Raw genomic sequence first — 14,076 nt, forward strand, 5'->3', positions numbered from 1 at the left:
TTTGTGTTCCTGGTTTTTTGTTTTGTACTAGAAAAAACTGCTGTTTAGTTGGGAGGACCAGAAAACGTTGCTTTTCAAGAAAGCTGATGCTTTGATTTGGCAGTGTGAGCTTGTTTTTTTTTGGTTTTATCGTTTTGCTTTTGTTACATGATTACAAAACTCAGTCTGATTCAAGACAGAACTTGCAAGCAAAAACTGTCGTTTGTGCTTTTTTTATTACTCTCCAACTTTTAATGATAGCTGTTGCTTTTGTGTAGGTTAGCCAAAAAATGTAATTGAACCAACTAATTAGATGCTTAGTTTTATTTTGATACCAGTTCTTAGTTTTGTTCTCTCAAGTGGAAACATAAATCGCAGTTTTCTTTTTAGGACACGTTTCTTTTTCATGAAAATTGATGCTGTGATTTGGATGTGTGACATTGTTTCTTTCCGATATTTTTTCTCTCCTCCCGCATGAAGACCAGATGAGATTGATTCGTGAGCGTAAATTCGGAAGCTGAGGTTTTCTCTGCGTTCTGTTACTTATGTTTTCTCTGAAGTCCAATAAGTGCTTTTTTTATTGAGGGTAGCTGCAAAATGTAGTTGATTCATGTATTCAGGTAATTTGTTTTGATTCAGTGATACTCCTTTTTTTATCAGAACAAAAGTCTGATGCTTTGTTTTGATATAAGGATGCTGTTATTTTTTCGTCGATTTTGTCAAATTTCAAATAGCTGTTTTTTTTAAAACTAGACTGCCCTAATTTTCATGAAAGCTGGTGCTTTGAATGGTAACTGTGATTGGTTTCTTTTTGTAGTTTTTCATTTGCTTTGATCTAGCATGATGACCAAAATCAATTTGATTCATGAGAGTAAATTCGGAAGCTGAAACTTTCTCTGCCTAATTTAGTTCGTTTGGTCTGAAGTCCAATAATAGCCATTTTTTTTCTGTCAAGACTAGCCAGAAAGGATGATAGCTTCCTTAATTTTGATGTTTTTTTTCGTTCCTGGTTTTTTGTTTTGTTAGAAAATATTGCTGTTTAGTTGGGAGGACTAGAAAACCTCTTTTTGCTTTTGTTACGCATGATTACAAAACTCAGTCTGATTCGATCTCAGTTTTATTTCTAGGACAAGTTACTTTTTCATGAAAATTGATGCTTTGATTTGGATGTCTGAGATTGTTTCTTTCAGATATTTTTTCTCTCTCCTCCCGCATGAAGACCGGATCAGATTGATTCGTGAGCGTAAATTCGGAAGCTGAGGTTTTCTCTGCGTTTTGTTATTTATGTTTTCTCTGAAGTCCAATAAAAGCTTTTTTATTGAGGGTAGCTGCAAAGTATAGTTGATTCATGTGTTCAGGTAATTTGTTTTGGTTCAGTCATGCTCCCTTTTTTTATCAGAACAAAATTCTGATGCTTTATTTTGATATAACGATGCTGTTTTTTTCGTCGGTTTTGTCAAATTTCAAATAGCTGTTTTTTTAAAACTAGACTCCCCTAATTTTCATGAAAGCTGGTGCTTTGAATGGTAACTGTGATTGGTTTCTTTTAGTAGTTTTTCATTTGCTTTGATCTAGCATGATGACCAAAATCAATCTGATTCATGAGAGTAAATTCGGAAGCTGAAACTTTCTCTGCTTACACTTGTTTGTTTTGTCTGAATCCCAATAATAGCCATTTTTTTTGGTCAAGACTAGCCAGAAAGCATGATTGATTCCTTCAATTTGATGTTTTTTTTTCGTTCCTGGTTTTTTGTTTTGCGCTAGAAAAAATTGCTGTTTTGTTTGGAGGACTAGAAAACGCTGCTTTTCCAAGAAAGCTGATGCTTTGATTTGGCAGTGTGATTTTGTTTCTTTCGGTTATATCGTTTTTGCTTTTGTTACGCGAGGGATTGGGAAGCGGAAAGTCGTTTATTGTGCCTTTTTTTATTTGTCTGATTTTTATTGATAGCTGTTCCGCTTGCTTAGGTTATAATTGGCGTGCGTCTCTTAAAAAGTTCTGTAGACTCACAGCTTTACTCATTTAGTTTTTCCCAGTAGCGTTATCGGTCAAATTTTTGCTTGTGTATGCGAAGTGCAACTTCGCTTCTGTGTAATTTATTGTTATCTTAGCAAATTTTTAAAATGCCTTTTGAAAATGCTTCAAAATTATTTATTTTTCATTGAAAATCCTCTTAAATCCGTTTTTTTAGCTCATTGAAACTATCGCAGCTGCGTGTTGGTTATGTTTTAAAAAAAATTTAATTTCAGATTTGTAATTTTATAGTGTTAGCATCTGGAGGGTTTATCATTCACAATGGATGCTCTGAAAAAAGACATCAGTTCCGTCCTTCTTCCTACCAAAGAGGGCGTTCAGTCCAAGCACTTCCAATCAGAGTTCGCTGAATTGATTGGAGCCCCGATCGATCCGAAGAAGTACGGTTTCAATTCAGTGCATGAGTTAATTCGTAGCATGCCAGATAAAGTGCAGGTGACCAACCTTGGTCCGGGGCTTTATCTCTACAAAGCGAAGGTGGATTCAACCACGGCAGGATTGTCTCAGTTGATTGATAGGCAAAAGGCGAAAAAGAAGAGAAGTCAAGGAGGAAGAGGAAGAGGTGGCAGGCCCGGTGGATCTGGAGGAGGGGGACGAAATGCAAGGTTTGGCAATCGTAGTAGTGGAGCTCCTAATGTGCAGCGAGTCACAAATAGAGCACGAGGACCACCCGTAAACGTTTCGCCGAGAGATCAAGCAGCAAATATGAACCGGTATTGTGCATTCTCGTATCAGCGCAATGATTTGAATGCTCCGATCGTCCGTTAGGGTGTTTCGTTATTGTTTGAAAAAATTTTCTTTTTGAATATTTCAAATTTGAGCTCAGGGAATCGCCATCTTTCAGTTATCTGAGGTAATCGCTGTCTGTATTAATTTTTCGCGTCAAAAACTTTATTAAAAGGTGGATATTGGTCTTGATTAATAAACTACCCATCATAAATATTTTGTCACTACCTCCGGAAGTAGGGAAAACACGTATTATTACATGGCATAGTACAGAGTGCCATATTCTTGCTGAACTTTGAAAAAAAAAAACATCTTTTCCCCCAAATTCGAATCTTTATTTTGTGCTTTGAGATGAGAGGGGAAAATAAATCTTTGAATGTTAGTAAAATACATAATCTACTACAGTTGTCTTCAAAAACTGAATAACGAAACGAAAAACTCAAAAATTCTGAAATTTCTATTTTGTTAGCAGATTTGTTAGGAAGCGCAAAATTTTTTTTTTGACAGCGGAGCGCTAATTGAAGCTTCTAGAGCTAGTTAACTTGAGTAAAATTTGAATTGAACGGCCTAAATAATATTGAGTTTCTCAAAATTAGGCTCAAAAGCAAGAATTTCAAAATGGAGTTTTGTTCAAAGTATTCAGAATAATGCGACCGAGTAACATTCGTTATTAGAAATTTGGTCATTTAGGCAAAAAAAGCGTGATTTTACAGAAATTAAAACTAGTTTCAAGAGCTTCATTAAGCGCTTTCCTGGCAAAAAAAATGAAAAAAATTCTGCAAAAATTTTTTGTTTCTTATTCTTTTTTGAATACAACTGTTGTGCATTATGCCTAATTGACTTATTTTTTACGCTTTTGTATAGTTTTCTCATCACACCGTGCGCAAAAACGATGATAATTTGAAGAAAATGAAAAAAAAAATGTAGTTTGTAGGAATGTGGTAGGAACTATCCTTGTTTACACAAGCAATGCTTGTGTTGTAGTATGAACTATCCTTTTTTTCAACCTAAGTCGCAAATATTGTTGCGATAAGTTGTGTTCATATTGAAAATGTTCAATTTGATCATTAACAAACTATTAAGTACAGCCAATGCTAAGGATTTGCGTAGTTATTGTTCCGACTTTCGTAACGAAAGTAACGGAATATTTGTGATCGGGGTGGGTTTTTTTTCAGACAAATTACGACTTTTTAACTAGCCACTTATAACGGATTTTTTTTATAAATCAAAAAATATTGTTGTGCTGAGCTTGAATTTGAACAGATATTTCACCTGTGATCATTTTTTGTAAAGATATGGGGGTTTAAAGATTGCCATTTTGGTCAATTTGGGACAATAAACGCGCGATATATTTCGCGCTATTAACGCGTAAGCGGAGATTAGGTCCGTCTTAGAAATCGTTCCAAATTGGTGGAAGGAAGTTTATTTGCCACCAATTTGGATTTGTAATTGATTTGTTAGTAGGAGCAAAATTTATCACTTTGTATTTTATATGACGTGTGGGGGAATGATTTTCACAGAAATTTTTTTTTTTTAAATTACATTTAATTTTTTCATGTTATTACTAATCCATAGCACTATAAATTGAGGCATGATAGTTGACAATTTTTTTTTCAAACTGACTGGTACTGCTAATGCGTCATAATTGACTAGACTCAAAGTTTTTACTCGTGCAGTTTTTCCCAGTAGCGTTATCGGTCATATTTTTGCTTGTGTATGCGAAGTGCAACTTCGTCTCTATTAAACTTTGAACTCAAAGAAGTCATATGACTTTAGAACTCATATGGCTTTAGAATCATAATTTCGTTTTCTCCAAATTTGAACGCTTTGCTGTCAATATTTATAATAATCTTCATGTGTATTGGAAGTAACGTTTTTCAGAAAAGTTTTTTTTTGCGTAAATTTTGTTTGTTTCTCATTTTTGGCGTATTTTCTTGAAAAGTATGTTGAAAGCATTAAAACAGTGTTTGAACATACTTAAATTGATGGGAATATTTTATTTCCTCTTGAACCAAAAAAAAAGAAGGGCTTGATTATGATACCTCACTCAACCATATACATCTGGTGTTTCTGATGACAGATCTTGCAGTGATTATGAAAAAGAACCTAATAATTAAAAAAACTCGGTGGTCAAAACTAAATCATACAATGAGCAAAGGAAAGGTAAGTAAACGGTGAGTTTTGGCTGCTTTTGTTTCTCTCTTAGCAGACTCTTTAACATGTTTCGTTTAGAGTGTATCTAAACTTGCTTCTGTAGTTAGTGTGGAATTCTCTTTTCTGTCTATTCCGGTTTTCTATGCCGAATTGTCTTCGCTTAATCTCCTTCATCTCACATAGGTTTGAGTAACTCGATTGATACTGATACTCTAAATATTTAGTATTTCAGCATGCGTGATAATCAAAGTGGTCATCAAAATAACAATCAGTTGCGAAGTAGCCCCGGTAGCTCCAGCTCTCGTCCTCAGTCCTCTCAGAAAAATATGAACCAAGATATTCAGAACAACAATTTAACCAACATTGAAAACAACTTCAAGAATAACAATAACATAGTCAGCATCAGCAGCCTTAGCTTGAATAACGACAACTTGAGAAACAGTTTCAAGGGTACTGGCTACAGCAATGAGAGAGCTCCCATGAATCAAAGATTGGGACCATTGAAGGGCCCTGACATTTCACAGCCTTATCATGAATCGACTCGGCGTTTCAAACCAAACTCAGATTCATCAGGAATTCGAGATCTGTTTGCGACAGAAATCAGCGCGGAGTCAGTGACCATGATGGAAGCCCCCAGATTTGATGGAAAAAACTACGGGTCTTTTTATTTATTTACAAGTTTACTTATCAGCTCATCATTATTAATTCAGTGCAGTGTTCAAACTATCTTTTGGTGACATAATTTACCGTTTTGAGTGATCATATATTTTGCAAATTTGCATGGTGAAAAAGTAAAAAGACCTGAAACTACTCTAGTCATTCAAGTTATGGCCAATCGAGTGCGTCACAGCAGCAGCAGCAGGGCAGACGAGTCTCTTCAACGCAGTCCAACGCAGCGGAAAATGGCATTGCTAACACAGCTGATTTTGAAAATGCGCAGCAATTGTCCAAGAAATCCAGGCGGGTCTCGAAATTGGCTGGACGCAAAAAAAATCCTGTCGGATCCAGTACTTCTCAAAATTGGGAAGAAGATGATGAAGAAGAAAAGTTAATTCGAGAGAGAAGCGCTTCTTGTTTAGCTCCGACTGAAAAAATCCCGACTAACATTTGCCTTATGGAATTGGCAAAGCAACCTGATTTGTCGGAAATATGCAGGAATTCTCCATTTGTGCTGTCTCATTCGGTATCTCCCGATGAGTTTTACTTGCAGTGTGCGGCAGAAAGAACAGAAGAGTCAATGGATTTGGTTTTCATTGACCAACTTTGCACAAAAATTATGGAAACAATTGGACCAGAGGTTAAAAAACTGTGTATTAACGTCGAGAATTGTTCGAAATTGCAGAACAATGAGTGTGTTATATTGAGTAGCCCAGCTTATGGTGTGTGGGTGCGAGCGCAGATTCAGCAGAAAAAACAGTTTTTGGTGGATTTTGGACGTTTTACTGAATCTTTTGAGCCCTGCTTCAGAATGCCCCAGAAGCTGTATGATATTCCGGCACAGGCATATCAATGTCGGTTATACGACTTGTATCCAATGCAGAGCTATTGGAGCAGTAAGTATTTATCAATATATTTGCAAGTTTTCATTTTATCGTTTTAAAAGGCGTTCAAAGCTCAATTGTGCTGCATGAAGGTTGATTTTCAATCATTTTGTCTTGAAATCGTATATTTTAATCAGTTAAACCAAATTCAGGTTTCCTGTGACAATTGCAACTGTTTTTTTTACAGCAGAAGCATGTGAGGCATTTGTGCAGGAAGCTGAACTCAATAGTTTAATAGTACAGGTCAAGCAATCACCTCAACTCACAAGTGCCTACAGCGTAGATATCTTTATCGATGGTGAAAACCTGGGGCAAATCCTCTGCTCTATCGGTTTGGCTCAACGCCAGCCGCTGGTGAGAAGAGTAAAGGCGACAAGTAAACACGAAAAGCTGCCGTTGCGATATATGAATAGAGTCCGTCTGATTTGCTTCGAAACACCATCAGTTGTTTACGTGACGTTGACTAGCCTGGAAGGTCAACTTGAATCGCTCAACGAGGAAATCCATGAGGTGGTGTCACAAGAGTACGATGGCAGGTAAGATAACGTTGTTTAAAGTTTGTACTTTCTGACTTCTCGATTTATTCGTATCTTGGCAACTGGAAATAGCGAGATTCAAGTAGCTTGTTTGAAAGCTGCATCTTTTCACAAAGTACAATTGATTTTATTTTCTTACTATTTTTTGTGAAATATGGCTGAAAATTGTGGGTCTCCTGGTGTTTGCATATGGTTTTTTGATAGTTGATGTTTATTGCAATGTCAGTTCAAGAAGTGCTGCTCAAGCGCAACAAGGCTAGTCGAGTGCTGTACAAGTAGCACAGATTGTTCCGACCACATTCATACCAAATTTTCCTTATTTTCAACAAGCAAATGAGAGGAGGCGTAACGCGTAATCTCCAGCTTAAAAGTTCGATTCCGGCACATAAACACTTTATTTTTCCAGGCTTATTTTATCCTTATTTCATTTTTTACCTAAGCAGTGCATATTGTGATACTATAAGGCAATTTTTTTCCCCAACAAAAGTCGAATTGACTATTTAATAGCACGTGCTACTACATTTGATGCATTTTTTGTTCATCGATTGAACAGGATAAGTCTATTTCTTTCATATAGCAGTACAATAATAATGACTCCATTTCGTAAGTTTTGCTACTCAGAAATGCAAAGTTATACGTGCATAATTTGAAATACAAGATGATATACATTTTTTTCATAGTTTTGCTGTCAACTGGGAGTTCTGAATATCCGCGGACATGTTCATTTCCCGTAAAGCTCATTATTTTTTCAAAACTTTTGTTTTTTATTTTACCCTTTCAAAGCTACTTTTGGACTTTTTCGCTTGTGTGCGAAGTGCAGCTACGCTTGTTCCTTTTTAGATCTACTTTTGCCGTTTTCTCGCTTGTGTTTGCGAAGCGAAGCTTCGCCTCTGCATTTGAAGTTGATAGCTTGTTTTTTTTTTCGTTTTGTTAGTAGATCATTTTTGGAAAACAGTTACTTGACATAGTATATTTTGAAGCCTGAGACTCAATCCAGTTGATAAAAAATTCTTTTTCGAACTTTTTTCCTCTCTAAAGCTGCTTTTCGTCACTTTTTGTTGGTCTTTACGAAGTGCAGCTTCGGTGTTCATTTTTTTCCTAAATTTTCCAATGATTGGGACAGAGTGGGCTTCGTCTGTGTTCATTTTGTTCTCTAAGTTTTCCAAATTTTGGGACAAGGGGGCTGAATTGGATAAAAAATTAACATATCGAAGTAAAAAAATAATTGAATGTAACGTAAAAATTGCATTAGTTCATCTCATCGCAGAAGGGATTAAAAACTTGTTCCAAATCTTTCATTTTTTGTGCCAGTTTTGTTTTCGGTTCAACAGGCGACTACGTAAATTTTTAAATGCTTGCTCAAAGGCTGTTGATTGTGTTTTCTCTAATTCAACATCATTCGAGTGTGAATTGTATGAAATTTAAGAATTTTTTCGGATTACTGGCTTTCTTTTCACAAGCTTCCAATCCTATCTTTATTGTGTATCACGAAAAGTTCAAAGCTCCGCTTCGCCTTTAAATGGCACATGCACTATCTTTCTGTTTAATGTTTCTGACTTATTTTCTGTGTTCACTTTGAAAGCGTTTAAGGTCCATTGTTCGAACTCCGAAGGTTGGAGAATATTATATCTGCCGCGATGCCGATTCCGAGTGCACACGAGTTAAAATTTTATCCATTGACTGTGAGTCTGTTCAAGTCAACTACGAGGACTTCGGCGAGGTCAATGTTCTTCCTGCGGACTCCAAGTTATACCCGATGAAGCCGAGCTTCTATGAACTGCCTTTCCAGGCAATTAAAGTTGTCTTGAGCGACTTTCAGAGCATAGGCGAGAATAAAAACGTTCTAGAACAGTTGGCTGAGAAGATGTTGCACAAGGAGTTCTACTTGGATGTGCTGGATGAAGTTGAACTGGACGATGAAACTTTGCTGGTTGAGATCATGAGTGTAGAAGGTAGTTCCAACGTCAGAAATTTCCCTCGCTCAATTTATGAAATATTTCATACCGATCCCATAATGTAACAAAGATGGCCGGTTACTGTGCAAATAGTACAGAATGTTCCGACCATAGTCTTAGATAATACAATATTTTTTTTAAATTGTCGTTTTTTGTGTGGTGTAATAGTAAAATCTGAACATAAAGAAGAAGTTACTTTAATTCGACAGTCATTGTCAAATAGGCCAATTGGAGAACATTTTCTGTAGAAAAAAGTTCTCCAATTCGACAAGACGCGTTTACTCTACGCTCGTGTAAAAAAAATAAATCGAACAAAATTTTTGTACACGAGCGTAGAGTAGTGTGATAGTACGATGCAAGTTTTTTTTCCAACCTAAGTCGCAAATAAAAATGCCAATTTCGGTGGCACTGTTGAAATGGTTGACTGTTTTAGCATCATATTGCCAGGTGCTTTGATTTTGATAAGTAATAGGCTAACACAGTTGATGTTTTTTCAATTCATCAATTGAACCGAAAAAGTTATTTGTTTAGTACAGCAGTTAAAATAGTTTTTCAAAAAATTAAAACTTGATTTACTTCGCGAGATTTTTGAAATGCATAATTTGTTCGCAATTTGGTTTATTATATCCTAATTTATTACCTGCAACGTTAGTGTGTTTGCTTATTACATTCCAATTTATTACTTGCAGAGTTGTGTGCATTTTAAAGCTCCTGAATTTTTGCCGCTTTCTCGCTCGTGTTTGCGAATCTGCAGCTTCGCCTCTGAGTAAAAATTGTCTATTTGTTGAATTTTGAAGTTTTTGATTTCCAAAATGGCGCTAAGAATTCCGAAAACTTATTTTAGTAAAAATTAAGTTTTCATGGCTTAAATTAAGCTTCAATAAGCTATTGGCAAACTATGTTTTTGAGAAACCTTTTCAGCTCGAAATTAGATCAAAAATCAAAAATTTCAATCCGTTTTTTTTTTCGACTGAAAGGGCGAATCACGACTGAACGGGCTTAAATATGATATATAACTCGACCCGTTCCGATGATTATCTGTGGCACCTGATTTTGCGCGGAAAACAAAAAGAAAGATAAAAGAAAAAAGCGCGCAAATGCCATGTTCCTTCGCATTGCTTAAGTGATTGGAACAACAAGTATCATTTTTTATCTATTTATCTCTACACTTGTGAAAGCAAGTGTCTTATAATCAGAAACTATACCCCCCGTAAACAATTTTTCTTTCACCTTTTCAAATTGGTTTATTATCAAACCTTCACAATTTCCTGGTTCCTTCTCTTTTAGCCTAAGGTTTGGGGTTCGAGTCTTGGTCGGACCTTGTGCTTTGTAAGCATGCAGTTGATTTTTTTTTTAAATTTTGATGAAAGTTTTTTTGAAAGAACTTTTTTCGTCTGCTCAAGTTTTTTCGGCTTAATTGCCACATCACACATCTTGTTTGTGCTTTCAGCAACTTTCATTGCAGTTGCAAGTGCATGCGTTGTTTTTGTAGTTTCAGGCAGGGGGACTTGAAACTTTGTTTTTTAGTCATTTTTTTCGGATCAACGTGTCTTGTCAAATATCTTTGGATTAGTTGCCACATCACGGATTTTTCTTGTGCTTTAAGCAAATTTTTATTGTAGTTGCAAACGCAAGTGTTGTTTATTGTGATTTCAGGTTGGACTTGAAATTTAAACGACTTTTTATGAAATCATATTTTGTTTCGGCTCAACTCGTGTCTGCTCAAAGATTGTCGGCTTTGTTTCCTCTTCGTAAGTTTTGCACTGCTGCTAATTTAACACTCAAATATCTGGCAAGTTTGCCAAGAATGAAGTTCAATCGAGACATACGAAAACTATTTTTTTGGTAGAACTAAATTTTTTTCAAAGTTTTTCTCTTTTTTTGGACTTTTATGTTTTTATGTTTTTGTTGTATCGCAAGTAATGCGAAGCTCCGCTTTGCCTCTGTGCTTAAAATTGTTGCTGATTGTTATACATCAAATTTGTTTTCGTGGGTTGGAATCAATTTTCTCTAGGTGATGTTGTTACTCCTTCGGACATACTAACCAGTGAATCATCGAGTATCAATTGCATCGCAGAGTCACTGTCATCGGCTGCAGTCAGTCCTGTTTATGGCCCCTACAGTAATTTTAATCTAGAACAACTCGAGGCACTGATCAATGACGATGATGAGCATCTCCATGATATCCGAAATTTTGTGTCGGTCCCCGAAAAAGAGAAGGTGTACATTGCCTTTCACCCGACAATGAAGAAATTCTGTAGAGCTAAAGTGGAACAGCAAATTGAAAACACATTTCTATTGACATTTTTTGATTACTCGGAGTCCTTTCATCGGGTTCTGACTAATTACATAATCGATGCGTCGAAGTATGAGCCTAAAATTAGCCAGGTTACATTGTATTGAAATGTATGCTGAAACTTATTTGAATTTGCTATTTATAAATTAAGTCAATGAAATCTATAATTTTTGATCTTGAGAATTATGTGTTGTCACGCGAAAAGTTGCTCGTTTAACATAGAAAAATTTTAAATGATGTTTGAGTTTGTTTTAGTAAAAGTGATTGTTTTCCCTGACGAATCAGGCTTCAGAGATACTGAAATAGTTCATTTAGGTTCTGAATAAAGGTTTGGGCGAGTTAGTCCACAGGTCTGCCACATCATCTGTTACAATTCTAGAGAGTTAGCAAAAATACAAAAATAAGTGCGTGAAGATGCAATGCGTGCTTAATTATTTCTGTTTAATGGTGTTCCGACTTTTGAGGAAAGTGACGCAATATATATGCTGGAGGTCTGAGTGGTTTTTATTCGAACCGATCTCGGTTTTATAAAGATGGCTAATGCCCTGAGCTCAAATCTCAAAAGTATCTTTCGCCTATGATAACTTCGATTGGAGTTATGGGAGTTTGAATAGCAAATACGGCGAATTAATCCAGCTCAGAAAATATTTCATATTGAGATGAAGCACGCTAATTGATAGAAATAAGGTGTTAATAGATGCGATTTGTATCACTTTATACTTTACATTGATTATGGGGGACGTTTTTTTTTCCAAAAATTCAATTTTGAAATTAAATTTACTTCGTGCACTCTCAAGGACAGTCGGAACATTCAGGCCTTTGCCTCCTGGATACTAGCCAGTTGATTTTTCCATAATTTCTTTTGTTTGGCATTTTGCTTTTGCTTGCCTTTTCTTATGGTGCTAAAGCTGTATTTGTTTGAATTTAATACTTTGCAATGAATGTTGCGGGTTTATTTTTGTTTCAAATTGTCAGAAACGAAGCATTTAAATGGTTTCCTGATTAATTTAATGGTTCCATTGTTTAACTTTGCCAATCTCAGCATTTTTCGGAACCAGTTTTATTTATTTGACTTCGAATAGCCACGTTTTCAGTTCGAATCATGGGCACTGCGAAGCCGTCCAGAAAGAAACAGCGCAAGTACAACAAGCGCTCTAATATTCAACTGAAAAAATACACAAAGGGCGAGGCTGTTCGATTCATAACCCGATCAGCTGCAATGCGTAAACTTCAAGTCTCTCTGAGAAGTTTCCGTCGGCTCTGTATTCTAAAGGGAATTTATCCAGTTCAACCACAAAACATTAAACAAGCCAATAAAGGAAACCCGACTAAGACTACATTTTATTTGCTGAAAGATGTCAAATTTTTGCAAAATGAACCACTGTTGCAGAAGTTTCACGAGCAGAGAATATTCGTAAAACGAATCAAGAAAGCAGTGGGTCGTCGCGAATATTCACAAGCAGAAGAGCTAGATGATAGGTTCCCTAAAGTAAAGTTGGACCATTTAGTGTTTGAAAGATACCCATCCTTCGAAATGGCGCTCAATGATGCGGATGACGCGTTATGTGCAATCTTTTTGTTCGCAACGTACCCGCCGAATGAAACGATATCGGCAAAATTAGTTCACATGTGTCAACGACTTGCAGCTGAGTTCTTTAATTACGTCATATATTCACGTAGTTTGAGAAAAGTTTTCATATCGATTAAGGGGTATTACTACGAGGCAGAAATATTCGGCCAGAAGATTGTATGGCTACAACCACATCAGTTTACGCAACCAGTGCCTCGACTCGTAGATTTCAGAGTAATGAGGACCTTTCTAGATTTCTACGTGTACCTTGTCGGTTTTATTAACTTCAGACTGTTCAACAGTATTAATTTGGTCTACCCGCCTAAATTGACGAAATCTGATAAAGAGTTAGAGACTGAATACTTGATTGCATTCAACTCGCATTTGTGCAAGCTAGCCGAAGTCCAAAATACAGAAGAAGTTGAATTGGATTTGTTTGAAGATACAAATGAAGCTATTAAACAGCAAAATGAGGAAATCGAAGAATTGAACACGTTCAAAAAGTTATTTGAAGGTTGCAAGTTTTTCATTTCACGTGAGGTACCTCGTGAGCAGTTTGCGTTTGTGATTCGCAGTTTCGGAGGCGAAGTTTCTTGGAGCGAAACCCAAGGTCTGGGATCTACATTCCCAGAATCGGATACAAAAATTACTCATCAGATAGTTGACAGAAATACCGTTTCTGATAGAAAACTGACCCGGTTTTATATCCAGCCTCAGTGGGTATTTGACTGCGTGAATGCGCGTAGTTTGATTCCGATGGAACCGTACTTCCCGGGAAAGACTCTCCCGCCCCATGTTTCGCCTTTCACTGCGGATGCCAGTAGAAATGCGACATCGTATATCCCGGTAGAGAGCCAGTTGTTGGCGCGCAAGAAGGCAGCGGAGGATTTGAAAAATCCAGATAATGCGAAAGAAGAAAGTTCAGATGAGGGCGTAAGTTCAGAAGATGAAGACGATGAAAATGAAGTTCCGACTAAACATGGCAAGAAAGAGGTCAAAAGTGCCTCTAGTGCTATCAAAAAGAAACCGGTAACTCCTGGAAAGAAGGTAGAAAATAAAAAGGCCGATTTCCCGGAAACGCATGACGAGGAGTTGTTGGCGAAGCAGCTTCCAAAAAGAAGGCGATACTATTACAATGCTAGCAAGCGGCGTGAGCAGTCGATAGTTGACAAGGCCGACAATTTAGAAAAGAAAAGAAAAATTGTTGATGATGTAAAACGTCTGAGCCGAAAAGCTGCTGCTAGCAAATAAAATATCGTCTGAAAAAGTTTTCGCGACAACGCTTTG

At 36.6% G+C, this 14,076-nt stretch overlaps 2 protein-coding genes across 3 annotated transcripts; both read left to right on the forward strand.

Moving 5' to 3' along the window:
* The first annotated feature begins 2,230 nt into the window (after positions 1 to 2,230).
* LOC134841949 (uncharacterized) lies at positions 2,231 to 11,838 on the forward strand. Of its 2 annotated transcripts, none has more exons than XM_063858050.1 (6): positions 2,231 to 2,724; positions 5,124 to 5,549; positions 5,708 to 6,444; positions 6,620 to 6,968; positions 8,559 to 8,920; positions 10,938 to 11,838. In XM_063858050.1, the coding sequence occupies exons 1-6, from the start codon at positions 2,273 to 2,275 to the stop codon at positions 11,324 to 11,326; spliced, it is 2,715 nt and encodes a 904-aa protein (XP_063714120.1). In that variant the 5' UTR covers positions 2,231 to 2,272; the 3' UTR covers positions 11,327 to 11,838. The 2 variants fall into 2 exon arrangements, with proteins under 2 accessions (XP_063714120.1, XP_063714121.1); XM_063858051.1 differs by having other exon boundaries at positions 5,717 to 6,444.
* A 464-nt stretch (positions 11,839 to 12,302) lies between these two features.
* On the forward strand, positions 12,303 to 14,056 carry LOC134841384 (pescadillo homolog). The gene has a single exon (XM_063857333.1). The coding sequence runs from the start codon at positions 12,322 to 12,324 to the stop codon at positions 14,038 to 14,040; it is 1,719 nt and encodes a 572-aa protein (XP_063713403.1). The 5' UTR covers positions 12,303 to 12,321; the 3' UTR covers positions 14,041 to 14,056.
* Positions 14,057 to 14,076: the final 20 nt, after the last annotated feature.

Source organism: Symsagittifera roscoffensis, chromosome 3 (assembly GCF_963678635.1).
Source record: "Symsagittifera roscoffensis chromosome 3, txSymRosc1.1, whole genome shotgun sequence".
NCBI lineage: Eukaryota > Metazoa > Xenacoelomorpha > Acoela > Convolutidae > Symsagittifera > Symsagittifera roscoffensis.

What these genes read in the sequence shown, in the direction of transcription:
- LOC134841949 (XM_063858050.1), top strand. Translation starts at nt 2,273, where the DNA reads ATGGATGCTCTGAAAAAAGACATCAGTTCCGTCCTTCTTCCTACCAAA. An exon ending in CAAGCAGCAAATATGAACCG is followed by an intron (nt 2,725 to 5,123) that starts GTATTGTGCATT and finishes TTAGTATTTCAG; the next exon opens with CATGCGTGATAATCAAAGTG. An exon ending in AATGCAGAGCTATTGGAGCA is followed by an intron (nt 6,445 to 6,619) that starts GTAAGTATTTAT and finishes TTTTTTTTACAG; the next exon opens with CAGAAGCATGTGAGGCATTT.
- LOC134841384 (XM_063857333.1), top strand. Translation starts at nt 12,322, where the DNA reads ATGGGCACTGCGAAGCCGTCCAGAAAGAAACAGCGCAAGTACAACAAG.